The sequence below is a fragment of the Cucurbita maxima genome, unplaced genomic scaffold (genome assembly GCF_002738345.1).
Source record: "Cucurbita maxima cultivar Rimu unplaced genomic scaffold, Cmax_1.0 Cma_Scf00034, whole genome shotgun sequence".
In the NCBI taxonomy this organism is placed as follows: Eukaryota; Viridiplantae; Streptophyta; class Magnoliopsida; order Cucurbitales; family Cucurbitaceae; genus Cucurbita; species Cucurbita maxima.
In genome coordinates this window covers 97,204-123,177 of record NW_019272050.1, presented here as the reverse complement: position 1 = coordinate 123,177, position 25,974 = coordinate 97,204, and the positions used below count along the sequence as shown (strand labels likewise).

At 34.8% G+C, this 25,974-nt stretch overlaps 3 protein-coding genes across 6 annotated transcripts in view; 1 reads left to right on the top strand and 2 right to left on the bottom strand.

Moving 5' to 3' along the window:
* Positions 1 to 632: 632 nt before the first annotated feature.
* LOC111467498 (3-phosphoinositide-dependent protein kinase 2-like) lies at positions 633 to 6,412 on the bottom strand. Of its 2 annotated transcripts, XM_023112422.1 has the most exons (12): positions 5,832 to 6,412; positions 4,747 to 4,927; positions 4,560 to 4,612; positions 3,436 to 3,537; positions 3,251 to 3,359; positions 3,083 to 3,161; positions 2,796 to 2,961; positions 2,524 to 2,658; positions 2,281 to 2,447; positions 1,980 to 2,202; positions 889 to 1,019; positions 633 to 827 (listed from the first exon to the last, which is right to left on the bottom strand). In XM_023112422.1, the coding sequence occupies exons 1-11, from the start codon at positions 6,009 to 6,011 to the stop codon at positions 936 to 938; spliced, it is 1,479 nt and encodes a 492-aa protein (XP_022968190.1). In that variant the 5' UTR covers positions 6,012 to 6,412; the 3' UTR covers positions 633 to 827; positions 889 to 935. The 2 variants fall into 2 exon arrangements, with proteins under 2 accessions (XP_022968190.1, XP_022968189.1); XM_023112421.1 differs by having other exon boundaries at positions 633 to 1,019.
* A 2,507-nt stretch (positions 6,413 to 8,919) lies between these two features.
* Positions 8,920 to 15,067, bottom strand: LOC111467495 (glycosyltransferase family protein 64 protein C5-like). Of its 2 annotated transcripts, XM_023112416.1 has the most exons (5): positions 14,365 to 15,067; positions 14,170 to 14,292; positions 11,632 to 11,799; positions 9,386 to 11,100; positions 8,920 to 9,289 (listed from the first exon to the last, which is right to left on the bottom strand). In XM_023112416.1, the coding sequence occupies exons 1-4, from the start codon at positions 14,734 to 14,736 to the stop codon at positions 9,418 to 9,420; spliced, it is 2,346 nt and encodes a 781-aa protein (XP_022968184.1). In that variant the 5' UTR covers positions 14,737 to 15,067; the 3' UTR covers positions 8,920 to 9,289; positions 9,386 to 9,417. The 2 variants fall into 2 exon arrangements, with proteins under 2 accessions (XP_022968184.1, XP_022968183.1); XM_023112415.1 differs by having other exon boundaries at positions 8,920 to 11,100.
* A 7,593-nt stretch (positions 15,068 to 22,660) lies between these two features.
* Positions 22,661 to 25,974, top strand: part of LOC111467501 (phosphoglucan phosphatase DSP4, amyloplastic-like) — a 6,984-nt gene continuing 3,670 nt past the window's right edge. The window contains exons 1-8 of one of the 2 annotated variants that reach the window (XR_002714573.1): positions 22,661 to 22,873; positions 22,968 to 23,037; positions 23,137 to 23,181; positions 23,496 to 23,613; positions 23,919 to 23,995; positions 24,083 to 24,159; positions 24,275 to 24,355; positions 24,956 to 25,088. Coding sequence is in view for 1 of the 2 variants with exons in the window: in XM_023112427.1 (XP_022968195.1) it covers positions 22,848 to 22,873; positions 22,968 to 23,037; positions 23,137 to 23,181; positions 23,496 to 23,613; positions 23,919 to 23,995; positions 24,083 to 24,159; positions 24,275 to 24,355; positions 24,956 to 25,088 (627 nt within the window). In the remaining variant the exon portion in view is untranslated. The remainder of the gene's footprint in view (positions 22,874 to 22,967; positions 23,038 to 23,136; positions 23,182 to 23,495; positions 23,614 to 23,918; positions 23,996 to 24,082; positions 24,160 to 24,274; positions 24,356 to 24,955; positions 25,089 to 25,974) is intronic. The other variant, XM_023112427.1, reaches the window with a different exon arrangement.

Below are 25,974 nucleotides of genomic sequence, written 5' to 3'. Positions count from 1 at the left end.
TACTATTTAACTTTAAACTCATTATCATAAATTATAACTTAATAAAAATTATAACTTAATTTTATTAATGGACTGCAAATTCGGTCATATAATTTTATAAAATTTCTCTCCGGTTTAAATTGCATATTGGGTCCTATAATTTTATGAAAGTTAAATTTAGTCCCTATAATTTTAAACTTAGAATCAGTCCTCAAATAATTTTTACCTTCTCCCTACCCAATAGTTATAAGTAATATAACACAAATTTCAATTTCTCAACTCTTATTTTCAAAACTCTGTTTCGAAATCTCTCTGCCACATTTTCTAAAACTTTCTTCTTGAACTGGGGCCGTAGAGAATAAATAGGCTTAAGTCACTTCCACATTTTCTAAAACTTTCTTCTTGAACTGGGGCCGTAGAGAATAAATAGGCTTAAGTCACTTCTGCTGAGAAGTGAGTGCCGCACAATCGTAAATCCACTTCCATCCAAGTGCGATTGTAGCAAGTGGACAAATTTATGAAAGTAATATTTAAAAGTATAAAGACCAAATTCTAAATTTGTTGAGAGTTTAGAAATAAGTATTTAATAAAAAAAATTAGAACATATTAGAAAATAAACACATCCCATGTGAGAGTAAAAAAGGAAAGAAATGTGAAGAGAAAACAAGGAATCATTCAGTAAATTTCATTGATGACTGGTAGGTGACGTAAGATACAAGTATTAATCAGGATTCAATGATATAATAATAATAATAATATCACTCTTTCTTCTTCTTCTCCTTCTTCCTTCCAGCTTTCTTCTCTTGGGGTTGAGGGGGAGGGGCGGATTAGCTTATCATTTCTTCCAACTATAATAACTTCCATTCAATCAATGAACCAAGAACAATTTAAGTTATTAATCAACCTCACTTTTCTTTTTCCTCTTCCAAAGAATGTGTCACCCTTACACGCACGATTCACCGATTCTGAAGCCCCTCGATCGCCTTCTTCCACTGCCATGCTCGTTGTTTCGCGTCCTCAAACGAGGCAATCTTTTTCGGCTGAAGAATCGACTTTGTATTAGAATAGTTGAGAAAGAACGATAGCTATTTTGTGCAAAAGTGTAACCGCCTATGCCTACCGTTAGCAGATACTGTCAGTTTTGGCTTGTTACGTGCGCCGCTAACATCATGGTTTTAAAACACTTGGTGCTAGGGAGAGGTTTCTCCACTCCTTATAAGGAATGCTTCATTACTCTCTCCAACCATTATGAGACCTCACAATCTACCCCATTAGGAGCCCAGCGTCCTCGCTGACACACCGCCCGAAAACTAGCTTTGACATCATTCATAACAACCCAAGCCTATTGCTAACAGATATTGTCCATTTTGGCCCATTACGTATCGCCGTTAGCCTCACGGTTTTAAAACGCGTGTGCTATGGAGAGGTTTCCACACCTTTATAAGGAATGCTTTGTTACCCTCTCCAACCACTGTGAGACCTCACAATCCACACCCCTTGGAAGCCCAAAACCCAACTCTTATACCATTTGTAACAGCCAAGTCCACCGCTAGCAGATATTGTCTGTTTTTGACCTGTTATGTGCCAGCCTCACAGGTTTAAAAAGCATCTGCTAGGAAGATGTTTCCACACCCTTATAAGGAATGCTTTGTTTCCCTCTCCAACCAATGTAAGACCTCACAATCCTCCCTTGGAAGCTCAGCTCCTCACTGGCACACTACCCAAAACCTAGCTCTGATACTATTTGTAACAACCAAGCCCACCGCTAGCAGATATTATCTGCTTTGGCCCGTTATGTGTCGTCAGCCTCACAGTTTTAAAAAGCATATGCTAGGGAGATGTTTCCACACCCTCATAAGAAATGTTTCGTTCTCCTCTCTAATTCCAATTGACGTGGGACCTCACAAAAAATAAGCTTCTTTACTAACAATATCTTTACGAAAAATTTACGTTTTTTAGATTCGGGTAAGATTTCGAAGTCAAGAGTTGATATGGCTTACCGTGCAAATCTTGAAATGTGAAGGACTAATCACTTGAATGTTGAGGTCATTAGGATTGTTAGACCAAATGATATTCCCCTTAACAATGAGCTTTGAAGGATCAACATAAATCAACTTTGGTTTGTTTGTGAGGATGAGCTGAACCTTTTTGCTTGTGATTTTCTGAATCTTTTTCACCATTGATATCATAAGAACAGATTCTCCAGGTTCAAGAAATTGTTGCCTGATAACACGAAAACCGACATTCAGTTTTTTCGAGAACGAAATCGTCATTATAATCACTTCGAAACCAAACAAATACCATTTCGAATCGAAGGAGTCTATCGATGCAATCCGAGCAATATGATTCGATCCTTCGGAAGTCGATGCAGAACCAGCATTCCCGTCATTTTGTCTCGGTGCACCGTCTCCGATATGCGAAGGATTCCAAGAGGACTCGGAGCTGTCGTCGTTCTCGTTTGAGCGAGACTACATAAACGAAAGCAACATAATGTATTTGGCAAGAACACATTGGAAACAAGGCACTTTTGGTAGCAAACAATACCACTGCTTCTAAAGCAAGGCTGGGAGGAGTTTGTGCTCTTATGTTCTTCCAATCAACCCCCTCAAAGAAGGGATGACTTTTAAGAGAAGCATAGCCATCAGCTCCGGCACCCGGTCTCTTAACGGGATCTAAATCCTGAAGTAGATTAAAAGCCGAGTATCGAGTTAAGGCCGAGCTCGAGTGTCGAAACATATGGTAAACATTTTATCACATAATCAAAAGATTTTAGTGCATCATTATGAGCAAAATTCATCGTTCGATTGCATACGTACCAATAGGTGGTCGATGAGATCCCGGGCTTGCTCGGAAAAATAACTGGGGAATTTTATATCTCGTGCTACAATTTTTTGAAAAATAAGCCACTCACTTGCATCCTTAAAAGGAGAAGTCCCTGAAAGCATTTGGTACACGGAGCACCCGAGCGCCCAAAGGTCGTTTCTGTTTTCAAATCCAAAAGGGAGATTATCTTACACGAAAAATGGACCAATGAGTTACGGACATGAACACGAATACCCGACATAATATCGTTATGAACGTGTAAGTTGGAGGAACGCATTACCCGAAAGTTGCAGGGGAGGAATTAAGAACTTCTGGAGGAACATATGCAGCAGTGCCCACAAATGTACAAGCTTTGTCATCTACATGTAAAAATTGGTGCAAACCATGTCAAAAAAACGCTCGAAGGAGGTTCATATACACGTCTTCGGTGACATGAACCGAAACAAACCCGATGCTGCATTCGGAAGCACGGTGATTCGACTGTCTACCATAGGCTTTACGCTACCGAAATCAGCTATTTTGATATGTCCATTAGTAGTAAGCAGCAAGTTCTCAGGCTGCCAAAAGAAATGTTAGTTATGTTTGATCTGCCACAGGTCCACAATAATAGAGCTGATATAATAGATGAGAAACCTTGATATCTCGGTGTATCAATCCCATGTTGTGTATGTATTCAAGAGCGTCGATGACTTCTGCGGCATAAAACCGAGCTTCCTCCTCCGATAGACGACCTTTCTGTTGATAAAATACTCGAGGTTAGACTGAAAAACATTAAATTGCCTAGAAGCCCCTACATATGCTGAAAATTGGCTGTAACAGCCCAAGCCCACCGCTAGTAGATATTGTCTTCTTTGGGTTTCCCCTCGAGGTTTTTAAAACACGTCCACTAGGGAGAGGTTTCCACATCCTTATAAGGAATGTTTCGTTCCCTAGTGTATGACTCTTATATCATTTGTAACAGCCGAAGCACACCTCTAGCACATATTATTCTCTTTTGCTTTCCCTTTCGGGCTCCCCCTCAAGGTTTTAAAACGCGTCTACTAGGGAGAGGTTTCCACACCCTTATAAGGAATGTTTCGCTCCTCTCTCCAGCCAATGTGGGATCTCACAATCCACCCCCTTGGAGGCTCAACGTCCTCGCTGGTGCACTGCCCAATGTATACCTCTGATACCATTTGTAACAGCTCAAGCCCACCACCGCTAGCAAATATTTTCCTCTTTGGACTTTTCCTTTGGGCTTCCCCTCAAGGTTTTAAAACGTGTCTACTAGGAAGAGGTTTCCACACCCTTATAAGGAATGTTTCGTTCCCCTCTCCAACCGATGTGGGATCTTACAATCCACCCCCTTGGGAGCCAGTGTCCTCGTTGGCACACCGCCCAGTGTATGGCTCTGATATCATTTGTGACAGCCAAAACCCACCATTAGCAGATATTGTCCTTTTGGGCTTTCCCTTTTGAGCTTTCCCTCAGGTTTTTAAACACGTCTGCTAGGGAGAGATTTTCACACTTTTATAAGAAATGTTTCGATTCTCTCTCCAACCGATATAGGATCTCACATGTACCCGAACAACCAATTAAACATGCTAATAACCTTTCACCAAAAACATATGCATATAGATTCATCAAACAATCCAATTAACTCGACTTCGATGTTCAAGCACACGACACAATAGAATAGCAACAGGGATTCATAAACTTACACGAGCAACCTCCCGACATAAAAACATGTGTTCTAAAGCTCTTTCAAATCAACTTACCCTATTTATCTGATCAAAAAGCTCTCCACCTTCACACGACTCCAATGCCATGTCTTGACATCAAAACCAAGAAACGAGTATCAGTAAGAAAACGACACAGATAACAAAAAAGTGAGGAGATGAATACGAGCAGGTCGACTCTTAACCGAGCAGACGATAAAAAAAGATGAGCATAAGAAATACATACACAAAGAAAAAGTATCTTGAAAGGTAAAAAATAGCCTGACAACACCAGGATGGTCCAATTGATCAAGTACAATCCTTTCCAACTTCACATAAGCAGTTTTGTTTTCTTTGGTAATGAATTTCTTGTCCATTATCTTCAATGCATACACAATTCCTGTGTCCTTCTTCTTCGCCCTCACAACCTGATGAAAAGAAAAAAGATTTAAACGGCCATTTATAAAGCAATAATATGCCTAAATATACCAAATGGTCCTTCATCTTTTCCGTAATTTCAATTCAGTCCTTAATCTTTTAAAATTTTCCCATTCAGCACAAGGGATCGAGATCCATTTATGTAATGGCCCAAGCCTACCGCTAGCAGATATTGTCCTCTTTGAGCTTTTCCTTTCGGGCTTCCCCTCAAGATTTTTAAAATGCGTCTACTAGGGAGAGGTTTCCATACCCTTAGAAAGGGTGTTTCGTTCTCCTCTCCAACCGAGGTGGAATCTCACAATCCACCCCTCTTCAGGGCCAGTGTCCTCACTAGCACTCGTTCCTTTCTCCAATCGATGTGGGACCCCCACCAAATCCACCCCATTCAGGACCCGATGTTGGCACATCGCCTCTCATGTCCAACTCCCTTCGGGTCACAGCCTCCTCCCTAACACATTGCCCGATGTCTGGCTCTGATACCATTTGTAACGGCCCAATATTGTCCTTTTTGAGCTTTCCCTTTCGGGTTTCCCCTCAAGTTTTTTAAAATGCATCCACTAGACAGAGGTTTCCACACCCTTATAAAGGGTGTTTCGTTCTCCTCTCCAATTGATGTAGAATCTCACAATCCATCCCTTATAAAATCAACGTGGGATCTCACAATCGAGCTCCGTTTATACGAATTTCAACGGATTTTACTTCATTTCTAACCCCATTTTTTTGCCAAATTAGATCAATTTTAGAGCAAGAACACATAGCTACTCCGATTACAATAATTTCAATCCATGTACAAATCAAAACAGATTCAACAGAGATTATCCAGAAACAGAACAAAAACAAGACAACAATTAAATTCAAAAACGAATTAAACAATAAGTTTAGCAACAAAATTACCTTGGAATATGAACCAACGCCATAAATCTTCCCCAATTCAAAATCCTGTATAGTAAAATTCTCCTGAGGAGCACGAAACGCAAAGCTATTGGATCTCTGAACATTGCCGCCGCCATTAGAAGCGTTCCCCTGATTCTGAATCATCAACTTAGCATCAAAATCCTTCTCCATTGCCAACATCTCTTATCTTCAAAAACCCCCTCCCCCTCCTTTTTCCTTTCCTACATTAATAATCACCCACTTTCTCTCTCTAGACTCCCCCCCCCCAATAATTCCTCTCTTCTCTCTCTAGAAAGCCTCTGTTCTTGGGCACAGAGCCACCACCCAATACAGTCAACACAAACAACAAGAACAAATGAAAAAAAAAAACAAAAAAAANGAGGCAGAAATTCGATCAGAGTTGTATAAATTTATTTATTTATTTACTTCAAAAAAAAAAAAAAAAAGTTCAGAAAATTTGAGGTTAACCTGTAAACACACAAAAATTGAAAACCCTAGAAAAGGTAATAAGCTAAGAGGAATTTGGGGGAAGAAATGGAGGAGAGAGAAAGCTAGAGAGAGAGAGAATATGGGAAATTTTCATGGAAGAGAGAAGTTAAAGCACAATGGGGATTGGATCTTTTTGTTTCGATTTTCATTCCAATTTTCTCTCTCTTCATTGCCCTAAACTTGGAGGGTTACTGCCCGTTGTTTCTCTCTCTAAAAGACCTATCCAGTGGAACAATGTGGGGTAGGGAAGGCTAAGGGCATATGATAATTAGACACGTGGCAGCACCACAATAACATCTCTCAAAAATTAAAAAATTATAAATTATAAATTTATACGATGTTTTCTTTTATAAGGTGGGCTGTTTCTTAACTAATTCAAAAGGTGTCATTTCAAGACTTGTTGGATTTTTTTAATTAATTTATTATTTTAAGCTAAAAGTAGTCAAATTTTCTAATATTAGCAAATTTCTTAAATAGTTATTTATTTCTTTACTTTTTTTTTCATATATATAATTTAAATATTTTAAAATTTTATTTTCTTTTTTTAAGTAAGGGGCTTGATAGGTTATTTCTTCTTCATTCATAATTTACCCATAAATTTTAAAATAAAAAATGTCTAAATTTGGTGTCCGTCAAAATATCAAGAAATTACATATATATATATATATATATATATATATATATATATACATTTTAAAACAACCTTATCTATGCACTTTTAAAATGAAAAGTCAAGATTTTTTTAGTCGGACCGGTGAAATGAGATAATTGAACATCTAAACTCGTGGTTGAAGGGGTAGTACTTTTAATCAATAGCTTGCTAGCTTAACCGAGCTCCAACTCAATAAAATAGAGAGAGATATTTATATCAGCTGACTTATAAGAACATTTGAGCTCGAGATTGAAGGAGTCGTACATTTAGTCGATAGCTTGCTAGCTTAACCAAGCTCTAACTCAAGAAGATAGAAATAAATATTTATATTAGTTGATTTATACTCGAATTGGCATGAGATATCTGAACATTTGAGCTCGTGGTTAAGGAGTTGTACTTTTAGTCGATAGCTTGCTAACTCAATCGAGTTCTGACTCAATAGGATAAAGATAGATATTTACATCAGCTAGCTTAGATTCGAATTGACATAGTTGATTGAGCACGTTTTTGGTCGTTTTTCGATAGAGGATGAGAGGGACACGATATGAAAATAATTCAGAATTTTGGGGGCCACAAGCACCCATAAAAGTTTGCCCCCATATGGGCTGGTTTCTTCTCCTTCATCCCATTCCATCTCCATGTCGAGAGGACCGTTAAAAAGGAGGAGCATTCTCAGCTGCTCACTGTGGTCCCCACAAACAAACAGCATAAGGCTGGCCCATGTGTGTTTTATCAATTTATTTATTAATTAATTAATTAATTTATTTATTTATTTATTTTCCCATTGTTACACTGTAAAGTTGTTCTTCTGGGGTCTGTGGGCTCTCCTCAAAAGCAATGGAATCATCAATAACCCTTCAACCCATATCCAACTTTTACTTTACAGTCAAAACGTATCAAAATATCAATAAAAAAGGAAAAAGGAAAACCATCACATAATACACACACAATAAATGCACTAACTAAGAGAATAAATTATACTAAAGTTTTTGGTAGGACCGTGATAGACAACCAGATAAGTGGAAATGTTCGGTTAACGTAGAAGATATGAACTAAATAGAAAGGCATAATCTAAATCTCGATGTAGAAACTTCTTGTGGGTGTCATTCACACATCGCTCTATATCACCTTGATTACTAAATTAGTTGAGAATCGTACGATTGAGTTAATCCTGACATCCATAGATGGCAACCGGAAAACTTCTTGCGGGTGTCGTTCACACTGCTCCATATCACCCGGATTACTAAAGTAGTTGAGAACCGTACAATTGAGTTAACCCTAACATCCGTAGATGGCAACTGGAAAACTTCTTGCAGGTGTCATTCACACACCGTTCCATATCACCCGGATTACTAAAGTAGTTGAGAACTGTACAATTGGGTTAACTCTGACATCCGTAGTTGACAACTGGAGAACTTCTTGCAGGTGTCATTCACACACCGCTCTACATCACCCTCTAAAGTAGTTGAGAACCATACAATTGGGTTAACCCTGACATCCGTAGATGGTAACCGAAAAACTTCTTGCGGATGCCATTCACACATCGCTCCACATTACTTGGATTACTAAAGTAGTTGAGAACCGTACAATTGGGTTAACCCAAACATCCGTAAATGGCAACCGAAAAACTTCTTGCAAGTGTCATTCACACGCTACTCACGTTACCTGGATTACTAAAGTAGTTAAACTATACAATTGAGTTAACCCTAACATCCGTAGATGGCAACCAGAAAACTTCTTGCGGGTGTCATTCACACATCACTCCACATGACCCGGATCCGTACAATTGGGTTAACCCTAACATCCATAAATGGCAATCAGAGAGAACCGAAAGTGGCCCAGTAATCTTCTCCATCAGGGTGGCCACAGTGAGATAGAGTGTCTGAACGAAAAGAGAGCGGTTATACCCACAAGAACTAAATAGACACGACGTTAAGAGCGAGCTCGGTGATGAATCAAACAATACATTCATAGAAATTGGACATCCAGACACTAATTTAAGTACGTCTACCCAAAAATGAAAGTGAAAACTAAAATTTCTAACAAAAAAAAGGCAGTGTTTTTCCTTCCTTAATAATTCAGAGCTAACCCTTTACTTTTTTGTAAGTACAGCTACAACAAGTAACGGAATACCCGAAAAGTGAAACGAGCTGATCTACGAGCGTCGTCGAGACGGTGAGGTGTCAAACGTCTCAGCCAATCAGGAACAGGATCTAGCATACACTAAGTGGAACTGGTTTTCGAGACAAACGAAACGAACCATGACCGAGCAATGTACATCTCACTGACTGAAACTGTAGATATCCAAACTCCCCAACTAAATTCACAAGGGGGAGGAGAGATCAACATTGGAAGTTCACTTAAAACAACTAAGAACAGAAAGAACTAGCAGTGTTGAAGATAAGTAGAAGACCTGTTTCGGAGAAACGCTTACGTCGGTGGTGGTTACAAATCCCAGCCATCTTTGCGCCCGTCGAATCCCCATTTCCGAGCAGCCAAATTTGCATACAACTTAGAGAATTCATTGAGACAGTCGCTTCTTAGCTGATAATGAACTTGCGTATTTTTGCTGATAGCAGCACCCGAGAACTTCGACGTGTCGATCGCCCAAGCTGGCCTCACGTATTCTACCGTTTGAGACGAGCTAGCATTGGCATACAGGAAATTCAATAAAACGTCTTCACAGTTAAAAATCTTATCGACCATATCCCGACCCGGCTTAGCAGCTGCACTCCAGTACATTTGAAAAGCAAATTGACTATCAATGAAAGCTGCCCCTGTAAGTATCATATTGTATCCTTTATGAGTTCGAGCGTATTTCTCGGCTCTGTATTGCAAAGGATTTCCATTAACAAGTCGGGGATAGAAGCCCACGATGCGGTCGGGGTGTTGACGCCATACCTTAAAACCTCGCTCGACATCATCACAAGTCATCATGATGTCATCGTCGAGCTCCAAAACGGCTCGAGTTTTTATCAAAGGATCCAACTTGAACCGGTTATTGAGCGAGTTCTTCTCTTCTATTCTGAATCTAACAGGCACAACTGAATCCAAATCACTCAATTTTGGAGGTGTTCCCTTGTTCCATACCACGACGATCTCTCGAACAGACGAGCATCGAGAATAGTGCTTAACGTACATTTTCAAATTCCAAAGACGAGCATCGTAAGTCATTGTGAGTAACGTGAACTGAGAGTAGTGATCTCTAAACGGGTAAGCTTCTTGGGCACCGTTACCTCCGTATATATATTTCACTGCAGTACACATGAGTGCAACTCCGAAAACAAATAAAATAGCAAGAACAAGTCGGCCAGTGCACGTATTAGATTTCACCCAACTTCGAAGGATCGAAGGTGCTCGGTTCACACGGCTACAGAATCGCCTCACTTTCGAAGAAAATAAGTTCGACTTTTCCCATGTTAAGATTGCATCGCTTCTCTTTCCCGAAGTATAAATGCACCAATTCATGGGAACAATGCAGTTCACCGCTCCGAGTAGCAAACCGAGTAACAAAACAAGAACTGCAACCACAGCAAACGCAACACAACCAAGTAAAAATCGATGAACTGAATCACCCGAGGGTACCCGATCACCGTCCATCACCCCAATCCATTGACCAGAACTAAGCTTTAGGGCATCGACATGGTGGTAGCGAATGCCATTCCAAGCATTACGACGCTTAACAGGTTCTTCGAAGCCCAAGGAAACTTCTACTTCCTTATATCTATCTTTTGTAAGAACTTCGACCTTGAAAACACGAATTTTCTTGCCATAGGTTTCACCACAATCTTGACCAATACGATATAGGCTACCCTCGTGAAAGAACGGTCTGCCTCCATTACGAGCACCGAAGCTTTTATCCACATTATAGATAGGATTCCGCTTGTGAGGCCTCCAAGGACCAAGGGGCGAGCTACTATACCATATCGCCAAATGCCCGTTTCTTTTCGTACCGAGACCACTATGGTCCGACCCTAGAAGCCAGTACATACCATTGTGATTGATGATGACTGAATCAACAAGGGGCTTCTTCAGCATAACTCTATCCAATTCCCACTTCAAAGGAAAATTAACAGCTTGATAAAGGCGAACTTCTCCTTTTCGACTGCTTTCTGGCATCATGTATATCTGCAAGAAATAACCGACAAATTATAAAAAAAATTGCACGTGATTTGATTCGATTGCATGGACACGGTGTCCATCATCATGATTAAAAAATCGAGCTTTCATTAAGAAAAAACGAAAGATTGTGCACGGATAGACAGAAAAGAAACCCACAAAAGGAATCAAACAACTAACTAAGATTCCTAGAAGTAAAGAAGTCCGATGGACAGACGCCCACGACGCAACATTAAACCTAACGACCTCCTAAACGTCCTACCAAGACCTCTTTACCGCTCTAAAACCTTCTACTCTCAAACCAAAAGCCCCACAAAACAGGGGGAAAAACACAATCTAGAGCATAGAGCCACAGCCTATTTTGCAAGCTAAGCGAACGCCCGAAAGACCGTAATTGCAACATTGACAACTGAAAACCGCAGTTTTTGGAGACAGAATTTTAAGGCATCGAGTTTTAAACCCGAAGCTCGAACCCAAAATCTCGGCTACCAACAATAAAGATAAAAGGAAGAAGAAGAAAAGAAAGTGCGAGTCTCTTACCTTGCCAAGGTGTTCAAAGACAAATGGAAAAGAGAGATGCCATTTCTCATTCAAAGCAACACCTAGAGGCTGCCATGTTGCTCCATTGTCAACGCTCTTCGCAACACCTATATCTCCTTGCAAAGATACCGAATTCTTGGTTTCGTAAAATAAGTAAATGATATCTCCCTGCCAGTAAGATCGATTCGTTCGTGAAAAGAGTCAACATGTTCATAAGAAAGAATAAGAGCAGAACGTGATTCATCGAAGAAATAATTCAGCTATTTATTGCTCATACGAACCATAAAGTGTAAAGAAAATAATTTCGACAACCATTATTGTGTTTATCAAATGAAAGGTGCACCGTAGTAGTATAGCTCCAATGTTATGCATGCTCGACTTGGATAAATTCTATGTTGGGTGATCTACGAGGATAAATCATATGAGTTGGGATAAAGCATGCTAAAAGCACCCAGATTAGTTTGTAACAGCTCAAGCCCACCACTAGCAGATATTGTCCGTTTTGACCCGTTACATATCATCATCAGCCTCACGATTTTAAAATGCATCTATTATGGAGAGGTTCCACACCCTTATAAGCAATGTTTCGTTTCCCTTTCCATCCGATGTGGGATCTCACAATCCACCCCACCTTGGGGGCCAGCGTCCTAGCTGACACACCACCCGGTGTCCGGCTCTAATACCATCTGTAACAACCCAAGCCTACCGCTAGCAAAAATTGTCTGTTTTGGCTTGTTACATATCGTCGCCAGCCTCACGATTTTAAAATACGTCTGTTAAAGAGAGGTTTCCACACCCTTATAAGCAATGCTTCGTTCCCCTCTCCAACCGATATGGGATCTCACATGGTTTGTGGGGATAGTCTTTCACTCTTGGAAGCAATTCAGATACCAATATTACTCAACACTAAAAGTTACAAGAGGTAAATAGTAAATCCAATAGCTTCAAGATCCTCAATCTTGCATGTTTTATAATGTTAATTTAGGCAGCACCAAACTATTGCAACAAAACATTACGTGTTGACCAGAGTTCGAGCCAAACTAAAAACAATTTGGTAACAAAAAGTATGCTATAGCAGCTAAAGTCAAAGTCACCCAACCTAACACATAGCACATGACTTTTGTTTTGACATAATTGAAGTTCATTTATCACAACCGAAAACCGAAGACCTATAATATCATGGCTACGTTATAATTATGCCACGATAAGCCTCTAGAGCTACTTACACTAAACGTTAAGCGAAGAATATCAACTTTTGCGTAGCAGCAATAATCAAAGTTGCGCTATCTAGGACGAATATTAGCATCCCCATGAACACCTACGAGTATTAAACTACCCACTCGAAGCTAGTGAGCGAGGTCGAAAGAACCTCAAAGATGCAATTTTATCAAATGGTTATGAACCTACACCGGGACCAAAACTTGATTATCAAGTTCCACATCTACTTGTTTAAAACTTTCGTGCCCTAAAATACTCTGTCAAATCTCTCCCGATCGATTCCTTTCCTTTCAAGAAGATTCATCCAAGACTAACGATCTCGTCGAACCGACTTCTATTTCAACCAATTTTGTGCTTCAATATAATTACCGGGAGTAAGTGCTATAGGGATACCACAACAATTTTTTAAAACTTCATGAAGAATTTTTTTTACAAGCTATGACAGAAAAAGAAAATAATCAAGAACTGAGGAATGCACGTTCCCTTCTTTATTAGTGAAATCCCACATCGGTTGGAGATGGGAACGAAACATTACTTATAAGAGTGTGGAAACCTCTCCCTAACAGACACATTTTAATAAAACCATGAGGCTGACAACGATACATAACAAGCAAAAGCAGACAATATCTACTAGCGGTGGGCTTTGACTGTTACAAATGGTATCAAAACTAGACACCGGGCGGTGTGCTAGCGAGGACGCTGGCCCCCAATAGGGGGTGGATTGTGAGATCCCACATTGGTTAGAGAGGGGATCGAAGCATCCCTTATTAGGATGTGGAAAGCTCTTCCTAGTAGACGTGTTTTAAAACCGTGAGACTAACGGCGATACATAACAAGCCAAAGCAGACAATATTTGCCCGCGACGGCCTTGGGCTGTTATAAATGGTATCAGAGTCAGACGTCAAACGGTGTGCCAACAAGGACGCTGGCTCTCGAGGGGGTGGATTGTGAGGTCCCATATCGGTTGGAGAGGGGAACGAAACATTGCTTATAAGGGTATGGAAACCTCTCCCTAACAGTCGCATTTTAAAACCATGAGGCTAACGTCTATACATAACGAGCCAAAGCGGACAATATCTGCTAGCGGTGGGCTTGAGCTGTTACATTATTTCAACAGCAAAGAATCCTTATACGATCAAATCCGCCGCTCGAATTCGTTTATTTTTTCGAAAACAACTCGGGTTCATTCAATTAAAGAATGGGTACCAAACTTAAACATGATCAAAGAAAAACATGAACAGTTGGACTCAAGGAGCTCAAGAACAATCAAAATGCAATAGAACCACAGCAAAAAGGTTGCAAGCCAAAAATGGAAGTTACCTGAGCGAAAAGAAACGGGTCTGCAACAAAATTACTGGGAAAACCAGCGTTAGAAACTGAAGCACAGGTGATTACAGGATTAGCCACTGGCCAAGCAGCTGTTTCATTTCTCCATACATTCGCCTGCACACAATTAAAACCCCATTTAGCAAAAGGATTGTCAATAATAATCCATCATATTCATCAAAAACTCACCGTTTCAATGGGTTTAAGGGAGAAAGGAGAATCGCCATAAAACACCCCTATAGACCAAGACCCTTCATTATCTTCCTGACATCCAAGCGATGAAACGCCGCCGTCCGTACGAACATATTGAGGGGTAAAAGCTAACCAAGCGTAAAGTGTAGCAATCGATCCCAACAAAACAAAGCATCCTAAGAAAAACACGAACCCTGAAGAGACCAGTCTGAGATGTCTCTGTTGCCACTTCCATCCGCCACCGCAGCTTTTGCCGGAACCATTTACGCCGCCGCCAACTCCGCCGCCGCTAGTAGCCCCTGTGCTACCATCTACAACGAAATTACTCGCCGTTCCACTCCCACCGACCCCAATTGGAGTCGAACCCATCTCGGAAATGGGCTCCAAGATGAGTCAAAGGGGCCTCTCCGTCAACGGTGAGATCTCACACCGCCACCCCATCGCCGGAACAACGACGACGGACTCTCATCGGCATTTCAACAACACAAAACCCCCTCTGTTTTTTCCCTTGATTTGTTAGAATTGCTGTCTGGGTTTTTGGCGGAGTCAACGAAAAAATGCCGTGGTCGCTTTCGTTAATCGGGGAATGGCGCGTTCGAAAATGGGGAATGAGTAAATCGTTGAACAAATATATTTGAGCTTTTCTTTCTAATTAATAATTTTTTTTTCCTCTCAATAAATTAAACATAGAGAGAAGAGAGAAGAATTAATGATTCTTCCAAAGCTGGCTTTGCTCATGCGACGGTGGGTTTGATTCGTCCGCGTTTGGGGATTTATCGATACTCGCCGTCTCCAGCGTTACACGAGTGCAAGGTGAGGCACGTGTGTGATGACGTCAGCAGCAACAAATTAACGCATGATTGAGTTTTTTCAAAATGGCCCCTAAGGTTAGACTATTTCTAAATTCACCCCAGCTGAAATTTATGACTGCATTTTAGCAAATTAATGCGCTCATCATTTAAATTATTGTTAATAATAATTATTTTAATAGCATTAATTTTTAAATTGGTCAATTTTATAATTAACAAATATTATTGTACTAATAAGATTTTTAAATTATTTATTTGAATGAGCATTTATATTTTTTTTTTTAATTAAATGACTTGATTGATGAGTTATATATAAATTGACATCTAATATTAATAAATTATCTCAATTTAATTCAAGATGTAATCCAGTTTAAAAATAATAATTATAGGTTCAAACTACATTAAATTATATAATTTAAATGATTAACCAATATTAAAAGAAATATTCAATTTTTTTTATTTTTAAAATTTGACTTGATTTTTAAAATAGGTGTAAAAAGTTGGTAATTAGTTGGTGATTAGATAGCAAAATAATAATTAAACAAATTGTAGGTAAAATTAGTATTGATTAACTTGATTTTCAAAAAAAAAAAAATTAACTTACATACTCTAAATTTTTACTTTTAAATTTCATCGTTTTTTAAATTTTAAATTATAAAATATAATATTTATATCATATTTTTACGACACTATTGTTTTTAGTTCTATCAATTATAAGGTGTCTATTAACCGTTTCATTCATGTATTAATGGTAAAAAAAAATTAATCTTTTTTATAAATGTAAATGTCGTTAATACTACCTTCAAAATTTCGTGGGTATCTTTTAAATTAGTACCAATTGTAAGATTTTTTTTTTTTTTTTTTAAGTTAAAAGGGTATTGATGAAACTTTTTAAAGTTTAATAGCAGTGTTCTGTTTTCCTCCAAAATTAATTATAAATATATTTTTTAGATTTTTTAAATATTAGATATTTTTAGATAATAGTACCAAATTTATAGTTTTTTTTTATTAATTTCACATTAATAGAAAGATAAACTAAAAAATGGGGTGAGACAAACAAATTGATAAACTTTCCACCCAAAAAAAAGGCAAAAAATGGAAGAAAAAAAAAACGATAACTTTAAGCTGTTGATTTGATGGACGGAATTTCCCAATTTGAATTTAAATGGTTGCTTTATGTTTATTTAAATGTTTTGTTTTTCAACCAATGGTGAAAAATATTTTTTTTCTTTTTTTTTTAATTAAATAAACCGATCAAAAAAAATTCTTTTAACGATTTATAATGTCTCATATCTAAAATTTTAATCTAAATTTATCTGATGATTCAAATATTCTTCTGCATCCACTGTGACACGACTCCATTGTCTAATTGTCTTGAATTGGTTTCAAGAGTAAACGTTGTCAATAACATTAATTTGTCATTTTAACATTTTTTTAGTTGAATGTGTATCTCGTTGGTATAGGTAGTAACCTCACATAGAATATATTATATTTGTATACAATGAATCAATGAGAATCTATACTTTTTAATTTGTTACCAAATCTATGATTTCATAATTTGTTATCATTAATCCTCATCATATACATCTATAAATACATGAGGTCTTAACCCATATAGGTTACAGTGTCATTCAACCTAACAACCTCAACTATTTTATATACTTTTCAATCATTCTATATCATAATCATTTTCACGAGATTAATTCCATTGCATTTTCACGATATTAATTCATTCATGTATTATTCTTTTACTCAAGTATCGCATAAATCTTTTTTTTTATTTTGACTATTCAACCAATTGTCGCTTTTTTTTTCGTCGTTATTTTATCTATCAATATATTTAAATTAGAGATCGTGAAATACACTCTTTTAAATTAACCACGTATGGTAGAATTACAAGAGTGATATTATAAATTACACGACCAAATTAATTTTTAAAAATACTAAAATTAAGAACAAAGAATAAAAAAAATGACGAAATCAGGATTCCATCATTTATTTTTATTTTATTTTATTTTTCTGTAGTTTCCATCATTACCACGACATTTGCAAGTGGTTTATTGGGAAAGTGATTATGGTATGTAATCTATATTACCAAGAGGGTCTGACTTACATAAAGTATTATATATATATATATATTTTAATTTTTAATGCGCCTTTAAAATAAAGTTAAAAATGGATGATCTGGATTTGAATTTGTTTTTGCTCCCACGTGAATATAATCAATATTTTTTTAGCTATTTATTTATTTCTTTAAGCCTGTAATAGACTGCCACGTGTCACTCAGAGAGGCTTCTCCTTCCAAGAAAAAGAGGAAAAAAAATTTACATTTTTAAAACTAAAACATATTTTTTTTATTAAAAAATATAACAAAAATTATGAGTATTTTTTTATTAGATTAATATAATATTTTCATTTTATTGCAGGCGGACTTACTAGTTATGGACTTACAAAGAATATTTCTTCACCCATATCCCGGTTTTCATCCCCGTTCCACTCGTTTTTTAATTATTATTATTGTTGTTTTTTAAATATATTATTTGAAATTCAACACTCTAACCAATCAGATTGAATTTTTTTTTTTTTTTTTGAAAAATAACTATTCTCCATTAGAGTATTTATTTAAATGAAAATTTGTATTAATAAATAAAATTATTTAATGTCAATAATTAAAATAAAAGAAAAAAATTATATATAAAAAAAAAAAAGTTATGTGACATCCCTTTAATAATATCTCTAATATTTGATGTCTTAATTATTAAGATATTTTTTTCGGTCTCAATCTTTTAATTAATATATTATTATTTGATATCCGATAAGATATAAGATTTTTTTACAATCTTAAAGTAGAAATTGACCCATGAAAAATAATTTGGAATGAGAATCGATCACATGAAGATTCCGAACACACTCTATGGTCGACTTTAGCTATTTTACTTTTTTTTTTTTTTCATTGAATCGTAGTTGGATGTGTCGGAACTCCCCGACGGCCAACGATCGGAATGAAATGTGGTGTCGTTTCTCTCTTATTTAACCAACTCCATGTAGTTGGATTTAATCATTAAATGATTTTTTTTTTTTTTTTTTTTTTTTTTTTTTGTATCAAAATTAATGAGATGGATGAAATCATTAACTAGTGAATATTTTTTAAAAGAATATTATTTTTCGTTCAAGTATAAAATTAAACCATCGAACTTGTTGGATGATGAAAGTCCCACATCAACTAATTCAAAAAGTGATCATGAATTTATAATCAAATAATACTCTATCCATTATAGTGGACATTTTGGGAAGTCCAGAACAAAGTCACGAGAGTTTATGTTCACTGTGGTAGAGAGTCTGTTCATCTAACAAAACTCTAAGATGATCCTTTGTGTATATAATTGTAATTAAATTAATTTTTTTTTAGTTCAACCATTAATATGAGAAATTAAATAAATAATTAATGAATTGATTAAATTAAATAAAACTAAAAAATAATTGAAAATAATTGAGCAATTGGTTGTCAATGGTGCGGCCATGTTGATAGATCCGCACGACAATTTGATATTTTGTTTTTTTTTATGAATGATTACATGAAAACCTAACTTTTCAACTATTCAAATTGCTTCTTTCATTTGATTTTGAATTTTGAATTTTATAATATATATATAAAAATTAAAACAGTTGAGCCTATTCCCCTTTCTAGATAGACCCATTCAATCCAAAAAATATATATATATTTTTTTTCCATCCGAAGCTCAAGGCGATCGATAGGTTTATGTATTTTTTAAAATTTATTGATATGAAACTCTTGTGATTTGAGCTAAAAATCTTGTTTATGAACGAGATTTTTATAGATCGAAATTATCAAAGAATCCAAAAAACGATAAAGAATCAACTTAAAAGAAAGTTTTGGAACGAATTATCTTGATGATCAAAATAAAAAATAAAGAAAATTCATTTATAAACTCGTGATTCAAAACATTCCACAAAATAGCTTATTGAAACTGCTTGAATGACTCTAGTATGCAAATCTAAACACAAAAAATGCTGAGGAGCACGATTGTAACTTAAAAAGTATAATATGCAAACTTCATTTTTTATATCCAAAATATTTATACTAAAGATAAATCATTATTTATAACTTTGAAAATAAAAGTAATATATGGTTAATTAAAAAATTGTAATTTACCATCTAAACGTAACTTATAATCTTAAAAATAATTATCTAAAATGTTAAAATACAGTAAAATATGGTAAAATTTTTATGACATGATTAAAACATCTTATTTCGTATCATCTATATTGCATGATTGATACCTCGGTTCATATCAGCAACTTTAGTTAAACAAAATAAGATTCAACTCAATTTTAACAATTCGAGTTAAGTTGGTTATGTTTTTGCAGCCGAACCTTTTAAACACTCCCAGTACTATGCAGATTAAGCATGTGCATGAGCTAACGAACGTAGATCGTCAAAGTTATATAACAAACAAATTTCGAGCTCATAAAACTATATTTAATATACACCACATATTTTAATATCTAATCTTTGATATGTTATATATCACACCAAATTATTACTGATTAATAACTAGTATAGTTCGTATACCAAATCAGCATTAATACAGGGAGTTAAAACATTTACTCACTGTAAATAAATAAAAAAATCATTAATGTAATTAATATTAGAAAATCTAAAAGTTCAGAGGGCAATTTGATCTAAAATAATATATACTATGACAAATTATCAAATTATTATTATTTTAAATGACTAAACGTTGTTTTAATTAAAAAAAAAAAAAAAAAAAGTGACTCACATGGGCGGGAGCGTGCCTGTATCGTGATGGGCGGCTGGAAATTTGAAATCCAACGGCTGGAAATTTGTCTGGTTGGGTTTCGTCTAGTCTATTTGCGGTGGCAGATTGAAAGAAAAAGCTAATCCCATCACGTGACGGCGGAAGATTCAAAGATTAAAGGTGAAAGGAAAAAGGCTGTGTAAAAAATATTAAAAATAAAATAAAATCAATTTCCCACACGACCCCACGTATTTTTGGCTATTTTTGTTAAATTACTTATTTTTAGGGAAAAATTAAAATTTAGTCTTTTATATTTTATAAATTAAAATTTAATGAATAATGTCATAAACTTTAGTCTATATATAGTAAAGACATTTACAATAACTATATCAAATTTTAAAGACAAATTCTAATATTTAAAGTTATAAAGTCTAAATAATATTTTTTTTCAAAATCATAACCATAATTTAATAATTATTTTTAAAGAGGTTTTGTATTTATAAATAATTTAAAGTTTCTTATTGTCATGGTTCATATATCAAACCATACTAATTTATCTCTATGTTTTTATATTCATGGCAAAATATATATATATATAATTTAGTAAATAAAATATTTATTATTTTTTTAAAAATAGATGGTTCCTTCAAAATACATATATTTACATAATTAGTAATATAAATACAAATACGACATTTTCCTTCCATTAATATAACAAAAAAAAAAAAAACTCTTCAATTTGAAGGGTAAAATGAAACTTTTCAAAATCGGGGCATAATTGAAACTAATCCCATTTGTGGTTTTTTTTTTTTTTTTTTTTTTTTTTTTTTTTTTTTTTTTTTATATAATTTAAATTTGATTTTTTTTATCTTATTTTTATTGAACGAGATTTGAGTAAATAAAAATAAGCCAAAATTATATTACAATAAAAGAGTTTGTTCTATTTAATTGTTATTAGATTGAATTGCAATTTTAATTTCTACAGTTTAAAAAAAATCTGAAATTTAGTCTCATTGGAAGAAAATTATATATATATATATATATATATATTAAGTTTATTTATTATTATTATTATTTTGGTTCCACTAACGTGAATGGTAGGTGGAACAAACAAATGTTCTTGAGCAAGTGAGCATCCACCTTCGCATGAATGGTAACAAATATAGGCCAATATTATTATTGAAAAATATATTTTTCGCTATAAATAAAAAAAAAAAATCATTTAAATGTCAATTTAAAAAAAAAAAAATTGCTTAAAGTAAATATAAGTCATTGAAATATATCTGCAATTTCTAAACTTAAATGTGGTTTTATTAATAAAAAATTTAAACTAATAATTATGTCAATTTAAATATTAAATTTGTAAGTAAGTTTCTTACAATTTATAATATTTTTTTAATTTTAATACTAATCGGTTTATATTTAGTATGGATAAGGCCAAATAAATTAGTATGCTTAATAATTAAGCGATTCTAAAGGAAATTAAATTAATATACTTATTAAATTTTATAATTAAATAATTAATGTATATATATATATATATATATTTTTTGGACAAAATAATAATAATAATAATAATTAGATGGCAATTTCACAATCTACAGGCTTTTTCTCTCTCTCTTGTTTTTCCATTACGCCCAATGGGCTTTTGTTAAAGAATCATACACCATTCATCTAAATAATATTATAATAATTATAATCACGAGGCTTATTTAAATTAGTTAAATTAATTTGTAATTAGTTACATATTATGCTTAAACCCAAAAGTAACGACAAGAGTTAGAGTTGAGGTGAACACGACTCTCGACAATGGTATGATATTGTCTACTTTAAGCATAAACTTTCATGACTTTGTTTTGGGCTTCCAAAAAGATTTGGATAGTATCATTTGATTATAAATTTATGATTATTATCTAAATTAGCAGATTTGGGACTTTCATCCAACGATTATAATGTTGTATTCGAGCGCACCTTCCACATGAAGTCGACCAAGGAACTTAGCTTTCTTGTTGCTTTTGGCCCAATTTTCTTTCACACATTTTATTCCATGTTAGGTTTTTTTAAAATAATTTTTGACCATTAATTTTCTGAACATTTAGGTTTGTTTTTATGATTCAATTTCTTTTGGTAACATCTAATTAATATATATTTACTATTTATAAATACAATTAAATATAAAAACTTGAATTTTAAAAAAAAAGTTAAATAGGTAATATATATATATATATATATATTTTAAATTTAGACCTATAAAATTATAAATTAAAACGCTATAAACCTATTTAATATATATATATTTAAATTCTAGCGTTTTTTAGGCGATACTCTTCAACTTTATGGACTCTAGTAATTTAAATTTAAAATATTTACCAGAGGTTAAAAAAAAATCAAAGGAAGAGCTAAAAATAGGACTAATAAAAAGGAAAAAAATACGGGATGAGTTGTAACAGTAAAAAATGGTCGTGGTGAAAATTTTCTCCACTAATTTTATTTCTATAAAATTTGAAAATATTTGTACAATGTTTATTTTCTGGTAAGAAATTATTATAATTATTTAACCAATTTTGATATTAAAATTACTTGTAAGATTTATTAGACTGATAATTATTAAGTATTTATCTAAAATAGAAATTCGATTTTGCAAAAATGGGGGGAAATTGAATGCATGTAAGATGGCAGCATATAAATATCAACGTAAATGATCACACGCAAAGACACATCCTCTGTGATTCACAGGAACGTGATCGAGAGTATGCTGAGCGCGTACGTAAAGTGAATCAAGGTACCGATCGAAGTCGATTCTTCGAAGTCCAAGATTTCTTTCAGTCAGTGCAAGAGAGATCTGACAATTTGCTTTATTGCCGCGGCGGAGAACGATCACAATCCCACCATGAATTGTCTTCAAAACCTTTCAATGTCCGTTCTGAAGTGAAATCATCATCTACTTTTCGATTTATTTCTGGTTCGAAACAATTTCATCTAAATCTATGCTTATGATTTCCTTTCTCAGATCATCTTCTTTGCCGCTGCGAAGCTTCAAATGCCGGCAGAGAAAGCCTGATTTCCAGCCCTGCAAACTGGTACTCTCGTTCGCGCTACATTCTGTATTTGCAGTTTTATGTATCCAGCCTCTCTGTTATTTGTATCGAATGTTAAAATGATTGTTTTGCTTCATACAGATGATAAGGAACTTTACCGATCTACATCGACGTTCTTCCGTGAAGGTAGCTAGCGACTTATAAGTGATTATGAGAATTTGTAAAAGATTGTTTTACTGCGACTGATTTGTTAGTTTCGTATGAGTGCTTATTTCCTTCAAACAGTTTTCCGATTGAATTTGTAGCTCTGTTTGAGGCATAACATCGTTGTGAATATGTGTGTGTGCGCGCGCGCGCGCGCATATGCATATATCATCTTTCAATTTAGGAAATGTATCAATGCTTAGAGGAAATATATCTGTTTGATCACCTGTAGTTTTGGTAGCTTTAGGTCACTGGTCGTTATAATAATATTTGAAATGATGACTTGTTGTCTATAGGCAGTATCTGGATCTACATCAAGTGTTGAAATAAGTGGCGCTGAAGTGGATGATGCCGAGGAAAAGGAGGAAAAGTCTGAGATATATAGCCAGAACATGACAGAAGCGATGGGTTCTGGTAAGAGCCATCATCCTGCAACTCCACTTTGAACTGGAAAATAACTGTGCTGCTACATAAATTTCATGATTAAATTCATTCAGATTCAGAAATGGTTCAGTGAGAAAGTAACTAGAAATTTGATTTTCTATTGTGTGCTAGAATCGCAACATGTTTTAAATATGAGTTCAAAGGTGGATGTTCGCTGACTGAATGATCTAACCTGCCTGTTTTTATGACCATAAAACTAGAGCTTAGATTGCTTCTTTTCAAGTTCTTATTCTTCGGTTGTCTAATCCGATTCCTTTTTTACCTTTATGATATAGTATTGACATATAGACATGAGCTGGGAATGAACTACAACTTCATTCGTCCGGATTTAATTGTAGGGTCATGCCTACAGGTGATCATTGTTTTTGACATTTTTCATCTAGTACATTTTTCTGCACCAACTCCCTTACAATTTCATTCTAATCCTAACGAATGTCAGACTCGAGAGGATGTTGACAAGCTCCGCAGCATAGGAGTTAAAACAATTTTCTGCTTGCAGCAAGATCCAGATTTAGAGTATCCACATTCCATTTCAGTTGCAATATTTTCCTTAATTTTTCACTGAATAAAGCTTCATTGAATTAATCTATAAAGTAAAGAACTGCTGTATCTCCTTCACTGCATTGAAAAGATATTTTGGGGTTGACATTGGTGATATAATAGCGTATACAGAGACATTTGATGATATCGAACATTTGCGAGCTCAAATAAGGTAAGAAGCTGTTTGTTATCTTGACCTATAATGTACTGTACTTTAATTGAAAGCTGTAAATCTGTAAAGCATATAACTGTAATTTGTAATCTTGCAAGATATGATACAACATTATGTTGATAAAGCATTTCAAAAAGTTAAGTAGGGCACAGGAATTTATATTTGTATATTTTGAAACAACCTATTTTTAGTATGGCACATGTTGTTCACTTTACGTGTTAGAGTAAACAAGATTTTTCGTATACTTCCTGTTCCTTCATCTACCACCATTGACCTATACTCTTTAAGATATTTGTTGTTTGATCAAGGATCTCCTCGGCTAAGCTATCTCTAGTGTGTGTGTTTTCAATTTACTTATCTCAAAGTTCAAAATATTTCCTCATCTCACCAGAAAAATCATCTTACATCATTTCATCAAACTCTGGCTTGGATTTGATCTTTAGTTAAAACTCAGCTTTTGAACGTTTCTACGTTATTATTCCAAACAAATTTATTCACACACTCGACCTCGTTCAAAGTTGAGCGCACATGCATGATGATTTTTTGAAGCATGTGAGGATTTTGCTTTCTACAATGGCCAATTAAAGTGTGATGCAACAGGGATTTTGATGCATTCGACCTACGGCTAAGATTACCAGCTGTTGTAAGCAAATTACATAAAGCGATGAACCAAAACGGTGGAGTGACTTATATACATTGCACTGCTGGACTTGGAAGAGCTCCTGCTGTTGCGGTATGCACATAAGCTTGCTTCTAGAAATAAATTTTGCTACTGTACAAATTATATATTCCGAATATAATGAATTTTAACTGAGTATAATATTGCATGAAAGATAAAAATATCTCGTGAAAAAGGTCTTGGTTTTTATGTGCTGTTCCATACCTCTTCATTCAAGTTTTTTGTATAGATAAACATACTTGTGCAGCTATTTTTGTCTTATTTCTTATTGATTCTTTCAGCCCCTATCCAGTCACTCTCCTCTTGTCACGTTGATATTTTGGCAATTGTCGGATATTTCAACATTTTCCTTTTAATTTCGAAGGATGTATTATACTATATAACTGGGTATATGCCTTGAAGCGTGACATAAATTTCTGTGCTTTTGTTGGGGATGTTCGAGATCCTCGGGGGCAGTAGGATTATTAGTATTTGATTAACTGTGCTTACATAGCATCAAATGCACCTTTGTCTGTTCCTTTTATTTTAATTAACAAGTGTATTTCTTCATCTATTAAATACATTTGTTTTCTTGGCTTTGCCAACTATTATTTGTGTTATGATTACAAGCAAATATTTCTGAGGTTGTTGTCATATGAAATCTGATTGTGAACATCATTTTAATCTGAATGATGTTAAGGTAGGATTGGTAATCTGTTAGTGTACAGTAGTTTTTTATAAATAAAAAATCTTTTAGTTTTTAAATTTTTAGAACTAGCCATATAACTTGGGTCTGCCAGAGAAAAATGAGATTCATATTGAATTGTATTTGTATTTGTAATTGCACGTTAAGGTAGGATTGACGAGTCGGGTAATTGTATTTTTACAAAAACAGATTGTTATCCTACCTTAAAAACTAGACAACTGTAATTTATATTTTGTAGACCCCCCCCCCCCCAAA

Coding starts and splice junctions, on each gene's coding strand:
- LOC111467498 (XM_023112421.1), bottom strand. CDS start 6,011: ATGTTGGCAATGGAGAAGGATTTTGATGCTAAGTTGATGATTCAGAAT. Junction 4,928..5,831: donor GCGTTGGTTCATATTCCAAG/GTAATTTTGTTG, acceptor TCTTTTCATCAG/GTTGTGAGGGCGAAGAAGAA. Junction 4,613..4,746: donor TCAAGATACTTTTTCTTTGT/GTATGTATTTCT, acceptor TTTGATGTCAAG/ACATGGCATTGGAGTCGTGT.
- LOC111467495 (XM_023112415.1), bottom strand. CDS start 14,736: ATGGGTTCGACTCCAATTGGGGTCGGTGGGAGTGGAACGGCGAGTAAT. Junction 14,293..14,364: donor CCCTTAAACCCATTGAAACG/GTGAGTTTTTGA, acceptor AATTGTGTGCAG/GCGAATGTATGGAGAAATGA. Junction 11,800..14,169: donor ACCCGTTTCTTTTCGCTCAG/GTAACTTCCATT, acceptor TCTTACTGGCAG/GGAGATATCATTTACTTATT.